The 7,110-nt window shown below is 51.4% G+C and overlaps 1 protein-coding gene across 9 annotated transcripts in view; it reads left to right on the top strand.

Annotated features, from left to right (window-relative positions):
* The window catches only part of TCF7 (transcription factor 7), a 29,538-nt gene extending 22,678 nt beyond the window's left edge, over nucleotides 1-6,860 (top strand). For 3 of the 9 annotated variants that reach the window (XM_051844212.2, XM_051844210.2, XM_070076096.1), the window contains 4 exons: nucleotides 13-120; nucleotides 497-545; nucleotides 1,623-1,695; nucleotides 2,994-6,860. In XM_051844212.2, the coding sequence (XP_051700172.2) occupies nucleotides 13-120; nucleotides 497-545; nucleotides 1,623-1,695; nucleotides 2,994-3,291 (528 nt within the window). In that variant the 3' untranslated portion in view covers nucleotides 3,292-6,860. Of the gene's footprint in view, nucleotides 1-12; nucleotides 121-496; nucleotides 546-1,622; nucleotides 1,696-2,970 lie in introns of all 9 variants that reach the window. The other 6 variants (XM_070076098.1, XM_051844215.2, XM_051844213.2 and 3 more) reach the window with 4 other exon arrangements.
* The last annotated feature ends 250 nt before the right edge of the window (nucleotides 6,861-7,110 follow it).

A 7,110-nucleotide genomic window follows, 5' to 3' on the forward strand; every position in this document is an offset into this window, starting at 1 on the left:
TTCCCATTGCAGTGGCATGCACTGTCGCGGGAAGAGCAGGCAAAATATTATGAGCTGGCCCGCAAGGAGAGGCAGCTACACATGCAATTATATCCAGGCTGGTCGGCGCGGGACAACTACGTGAGTGGCCAGTGACGCACAGCAAGGGGTGGGTAGGGAAACTTTCAAGTTGCTAGCTCAGAAGAGGTCAAGCCCAGGGAACTGCTCCTAAGGCAAGCTCACACCCCGTTGTGTACTCACAAACGGTACTGCTACCCAGTGTTTCCTTGGGCCGCGTCGGCTGAAGGGGCAGAGGGGCTACTGGAAACCACATTGGTAGAAGCCCTTAAACACAGCCACAGCAGCCCAACAAGAATTGCACCAAGAAACCCCAGGACCCCAAGGTAGGAGGGACCTGCATACCTGGGGTCCCAGGGCCAGCCAGGCTGGACAGCAGGCTGCAGATCGCCCAGCGATAGCCACCCACATGTGAGCTTCTTCCCTTTGTTCCACACAGGGAAAGAAGAAGAGGCGGTCAAGAGAAAAGCACCAAGAATCCACCACAGGTGAGGCCTGGCCCCAGCAGAAGCAGAGGCTCCTCTCCATCTCCCCATTTTAAGGGCTGTTCTGCTGTGGTTGGCCCACGTGAAGAGGCAGAGTAGTAGACCAGGAACCTTCATGGCGCCTAGGCCCTCTAAAGGCAAGGCCTGCACACATCTCCTGAGTCAAACGCCCCATGCAGAACAGCTCTGCTGAGTCCTAGAGACAACCTGTGGGAGCCCAGTTCCCATAGCCGGTGGTTGTCTACCTGTGCCCAGTCTTTGCCAGAGAAGCTAGTGAGGAACTGACTCAGAGTGCTTAGTCCAAACCATGCACACTGGCTCATTCTGCTACACTGGGGAGCAGACTGACCAGACAAGGACTGAGCCAGACCCCAGGTGTAGTACCTGCTGGCTAGTACTGCCAGTTTCTCTACTTGTAGCCCCATTTTTCTTATCAGTGCAGAGTTTTCTGTGTGGAGAACCCAGGGAGCCCACAACCTGCTGCAGGCCTTCTTCCTACAGGCGAATTCTTCTGGTAATTCATCCAGGACTTTGTCAGCTACCCGCACCCAGAGAAGCTGGTGCTCGGACTGACACAGGGCAAGAGGAGGCATGGGCCGTTTATACCCTTGATAAGTACACAGAATGAGCCTAAGCTTTAGCCTTTTCCCTTGAGGCAATGTGGGGCCAGCAAATTAGGTGTTGGCAAGAATAAAGAAAAACTGGATAAAATGGGCAGGGCAGCCCTAAGAAGAGGCTGAATGTCCCGGGCCTCCCTGGACTCTTCTGCATCATCTGTGCTACAAGAGGCACTACAGGCCCTGAGAACTAGCGTAGGAGGAACCCCCCCCCCCAACACTCCGTCCCCCCACTCCTCCCACTGCCTCTGCTGTACAGCTGGGTACCCATCTTTCCTGATACCTTGCTCTGGGCCTTAAGGGCTGGCTGTGTCTCAGAGACAGCCAATCTACCTGTGGGGGCTGTGGGATGTCTACAATTGGCTAACACTGTGTTACCTCTTCTTTCTGGGCCCTGCTCTATCCTGCTGCCTGCCTGCTCGCCCTCTGCCCTGCTCTGCCCCTCTGGCATGGCTGTGAGCAGACCCTGGCTCGCCTAAGAAATGCCGTGCTCGCTTTGGCCTCCACCAGCAGACGGATTGGTGTGGTCCGTGCAGGTGGGTTTTTCCCCACCATCACTCTCCCTTTTGCTTCAAGCTGCCTCCCTGACTGGATGTGTTCTGCTGAGCCCTTCCTCTCCTTCAGCCCTGCAGCCCCGTGGCATCCCCAGCAGGTCAGGGAACCTGCGTCTCCTGAGCTGGAGTGGAAACCGAACACAGAGAGACCACTTGGGTCTAGAGGAAGGAACAGTGGAGAGGGAAAAGATCACTATGGAAGGGAAGGAAAAGGCAGATTCAACCAAGTGGCTCTGGTGCCAGGCAGGCAGAGCAGGTCCTCAGCAGTTCAGTTTCTCAAACACCTCTCAGGGCGTCAGCCCCCGCCCCTTGGCCTCAGTGGCATCACAGCTTGCCAACTCCCCCTTTCTTCCTCAAGTTAGAATCCCTGCCAGTAACAGAAGCCTGAGCCCTTAAATCTGAGTAAAATGAGGGGATCCAGTCAATAACCTGAACAACGTAGTTGCTAGGCAGCTGACTTGCAACCTTGTACCTACTGAGACCAAGGATGGGGGAAAGGGGCAGTAGTACCCCTTGGCTGTCTTAGCCACAGGACCCTGTGGCAACAAGCCTACACATTCCAACCACACCTCACGGTTGTGGGAGTTGTGGCTGTCAAGAGTTGTGGGAGTCAAAAGGTTTACCCCTGTCAATGTGGGCTCGTTCAGTGCCAGGCCTGGCAGCACCATGGCTAAGGGTAATGCTAAGCAGTAAGATTACTGGCTCCAAGGAACACCTCCCCATCCAGCCCCTCGGCCGTCTACTATAGTCCCTGTCCAGGAGCAAAGTGGAATTCAGCATGTATGCATTCACCCTCATACACATGCCTATCAGGAAACATCCTGTCTTTATAGGAAATCATTTTCCATCCATTCCATGCTACTGGAAGACAACCTGTGGCCCAGCGAATGGATAGCGATGGCAGGAAGGCACTGTCCATTCCTTTTCACAACCCAGCTCTGAGGACTGGGATTACTCAGGAAAGAAGCCACAGGCATCGCATCCCCTCCCCTTAATGCATCTCTTAGACACATGAAGCAGCAGCTCAAAGGCCCCAACCAGGCCATGGCTACAAAGGGTCCTTGTGCTACCTGGTGGCTGCTGTGGGAACTGCACCTGTCCTAGGTCTGGGCCAAGCCCAGCAGCATTGCAATGTAGATTCATCTGAGGACCCAGGCTTATCATCCAGGTCATGGGGAAAGGAGGAAGCAGGGCCTGTTCCAGGACAGCATTTTTTTGGTTGTGGTGTGTGACTGTGAATTCACCCTCTATTTACAGATAACTCTCTTCACTATTCCTAGGAGGAAAAAGAAATGCATTCGGTACTTACCCGGAGAAGGCCGCTGCCCCAGCCCCGTTCCTTCCGATGACAGTGCTCTAGGCTGCCCCGTGTCCCCAGCGCCCCTGGACTCACCCTCATACCTCCTGCTGTCACGCTTCCCCCCAGAACTGCTTGCTAGCCCTGCTGAGCCCGCACCTACATCCCTAGGTGTGTCTGCTACTCTCAGCCTCCCAGCCCCAGGACCCCCACAGGCCTCTCGCAGTGCCCTACAGAGCACACAGGCACAGCAGCAAGAATCTCAGAGACAGGCAGCCTAGCATGCACCAGACACCTGGCCTCCTCTAGGGCCCCAGCTGGAGAGGCAGCAACTGAGACCATGATCACATGGAGACTGACCAGGAGCTCTGCTGACTGCCCCCCAAGACTGGAGAAGCTGCTCAACTTTGACCTGAACCTGAGGCCAGTTTAACTGCTCCAGATGGTGGCAATCCTGCTGTGTTTATGTCATCTCATTAAGGGCATCCCTTGTGCCTATGCCAGCCACATGCCCACGCCTCCTGCTTTTCTGCTATAGGTCATAGATGGGCTGGACTGACCCCAGCTACCTTCTGTACCCCTGCCTCCCCATCCCCCACTGCCCACCCTCCTCATCCCAGACACCTCACGGACCAAGAAGGAGCTGGTTCACCAAACAACACGTGAGCACAGTCGCAACCACCAGGCTCATGACGACGCTTCTCTGATACAGAGATGGAAAAGCTGTTTACAGGAGAACCAGCTGCCACTGGTGAGCTGGACCAGAGGAAGCCTCTTACCATGTCCTCAGGAACTTTCAAGAGGAAGGAATGGAATAGGTTACATTGAGGCCTGCCCACCTCCGTAACAGGAAAAAGCGGACACTACCCCATCAGACAAGTACAGGAGGTGGGGGCATCTGGCTCTAGTTCAGATTACTGGTTCAGTTTCCTGAGGAACTTGCTGGTCTAAGCAGCTCTGATGTTGCTACAAGCCTTCCACTAGCAGCTCAGTCAATAGTTCGAAGGCAGGGCTCCAGTCTGCTGTGTACTGCTCATTTAAAGCATCTTCACAGTAACATTTCCAGCTCATTGAAGTCAATCGAGCCAGCTCTTGGGCAGCTGTGAGAGGGCAAATCTCAAGCTCCTGCTCTCCAAAGCCTATCTCTTGGCATTCAGCCAGCCTCCTTCCCTATGGGGCTGCACAAGGAGGACCACTGCAACCAAATCCAGGAGCCCAGAAGACCCCTAGTGGCGAACACTGGGTTTTCACTATGGCCTTCTTTAACCCATTTTGAGCCAAGCTTCAATGCTGAGCCTTGAAAAAACAAATCTTGTTAATTTAATCTTGTTTGTTGCTGCCTCCTCACTGTACATAGCCTGAATCCAAAGAAAAGGGGCTGTCTGTAGTCACACACACCCCTTAAAAAAAGCCCTTAGTTCCTACTTAAGCTGCTGGTTTCCTGAATCCAAAGATCACATACTCTCTAGTGTAGTGCTGCAAGAAGCCTTGAAAAAAGGACCACTGTAGTGTTCAAAATATTTTTGTATTGTTAATTTTGCATCCTCACCAAAAGACTTTTTTAAACAGAATAAAGTTACATTTTTACCGGGTTTGTTTTTCCCAAGCCTGACACTCAGAAATAAACTGTTTCAGTAACAGCATAACATTCTTTCTCCACAGCCAGAAAACTTTATTCCCTATTTTAATGGGTACACATGTTCACAACACTTCCAACCTCCAGAAACCAGGGATTACCCTCACCATTTCCTCTGAAGCGGCTTGGGCCCTACACCCCAGCCCTGTCAGCTGCATTGTGCTGGATACATAAAATTCCCATTCCAAGCCTTGCTCTTAAGTCCACAGTCACCTGACTGCACAAATGATGCAGACCAGCCTGCTCCCCAGTGCTTGTAGGACAGTAAATGAATTGGCAACTGCCATCCATAGATCGTGTAAAGAATCCAAACTGAAATAGGTACCTGTATCTCAATGAAAACAAGAAAACAGGAGTCTCAAACTGGTATTACCATAGTTTCTTCAAGGATATTTTAATAGCACCTTTTCCCTCCAAAGACTATTTTTCATGTAAGACCTCTGGAGGTCAAAGGGTAAACTTTATGGGCAACCCTGAGACATTATCACGAATATCAAAGGTGTCAAAGCCACCTCAACAGGTCACCACTAGATAACAATGTTCTAGACATAGTGGGCCACCATCATCAATTTTGCATCATTCACAGGGCCAGAATTTCTCGGATGTTAAGGTTTTAATTTATAAAGTCCTCTTCCAGAGTAGTCTCTATTTAAAGTAGGCCACTCAAGTTGCTTCTTCCTAGGAAGGTACTCTGGCATTCTCTGGACATCTGTCCCATTTTGAAGAATTCTGCTCTGGCTACTGGCCTACTTGTTTCTAAAAACTACATTCTAACCAGGGCTTATGCAAGACTGGGCAGTTGCATCTGATTATGGTGTCTCATTTAGAGCACACCGGTTACACGAACAATGCACCCTCTGTGCATGTGGGTGGGGGGGGACCAGCAGGGGCCCTGGGTAACTCTTTTATAATGAAAACAGCCTAAAGGAAAAAAAAACCTGACTTCACAAAGGAAATTCAAATCTTCTCAAACCACAGTGGCACATTCCTATGAGGCCAGAAGATGCCTTGAGATTACAACCCAATACCAGACCATTCCTCCCTCACAGCAGCTAAAAACTAACCCTGCTTTCTCAGGACAGGACACCCTAGCCTCCCAGACAACCGGCAGGCTTGAGACCTCCCATGCTCTGCTGCTCCCTGTCCTGCACTGAGTATAGTGGGGGCTCTCAACCCCGCAACCAAGCAGGGACTTCCCTATCTCATTTGAAAATGTTTCCCTTTCGCACAAAGCCCTGTGGCCAAATGACCCTGAGCTGTAACCACATTTTGAATGCCCCCAAAGTTTCAGTTCTTTCTGTTCATGGAGCCCCAACCTAGCTCATAAGCACTGTCCCCGGCTCCATTCAGCATACAGAAAACCTGGCTGGAAAAGCCAGAAGCAAAGCACAACAGAATGTTTCTCCACCTTCTGCCCCGCAGAGGAAGAAAAGGTACCAGTTCCTGCATCCATTTCTAAGAAAACAAGGGGGCTGGGCCGGCGCCGCGGCTCAATAGGCTAATCCTCCACCTTGCGGCGCCAGCACACCAGGTTCTAGTCCCGGTCGGGGTGCCGGATTCTGTCCCGGTTGCCCCTCTTCCAGGCCAGCTCTCTGCTGTGGCCAGGGAGTGCAGTGGAGGATGGCCCAAGTGCTTGGGTCCTGCACCCCATGGCAGACCAGGAGAAGCACCTGGCTCCTGCCTTCGGATCAGCGCGGTGCGCCAGCCACAGCACGGTGGCCATTGGAGGGTGAACCAACGGCAAAGGAAGACCTTTCTCTCTGTCCACTCTGTCAAAAAAAATAAAAGGAAAAAAAATATACAAGGGACAGGGATTAGGAGGTCATATTAGACAGGCCTATCAAGCAAAAGTTTATCAGTGTAGAAGAATTTAACACCCCAATTATACTGAAAAACAAAATTAACTTTTCAACAGTAGGAGAGGCTGGCAAGGTGGCGTAGCATCTGCAGTAGCGGCATCCCATATAGGCACTGGTTTGACTCACGGCTGCTCTACTTCCAGTCCAGCCCATTGCTATTGCACCTGGGAAAGTGGTAGAAGGTGGTCCAACTGCTCAACTGCTTGGGCCCCCACATCCATGGAGGAAACTCCAGGCTCCTGGCATGGGCTTGGCCCAGTCCCAGCCATTGTGACCAATCTGGGATTAACCATACATAGATAACCTGTCTCTCCTCTTTCAAATAAATTAAAAAAAAAAAAAAAAAAAAAAAAAGGAAAGCTGCTTCAGCATCCCTCAGAAGTCTTCTGGAAGCTTTCTTAAACCTATTCAAGAGGCCCTTATGAGTTCACCAAGCATCTTCAACAGTGCTGCCCCACCCCCACCCCAAGCAGACACTGATGTCTAGGCTGTATTTAACACCCCACAACCCAAACTGCTTGAAACCATCTCCTTGTTCCAGATCTCAGTTCCTCCTAGGGTCATCTTTTTAATTAGTCTCCTGAGTTCTTAAAGGGATGCCTTTA

The sequence above is a fragment of the Oryctolagus cuniculus genome, chromosome 6 (genome assembly GCF_964237555.1).
Source record: "Oryctolagus cuniculus chromosome 6, mOryCun1.1, whole genome shotgun sequence".
NCBI lineage: Eukaryota > Metazoa > Chordata > Mammalia > Lagomorpha > Leporidae > Oryctolagus > Oryctolagus cuniculus.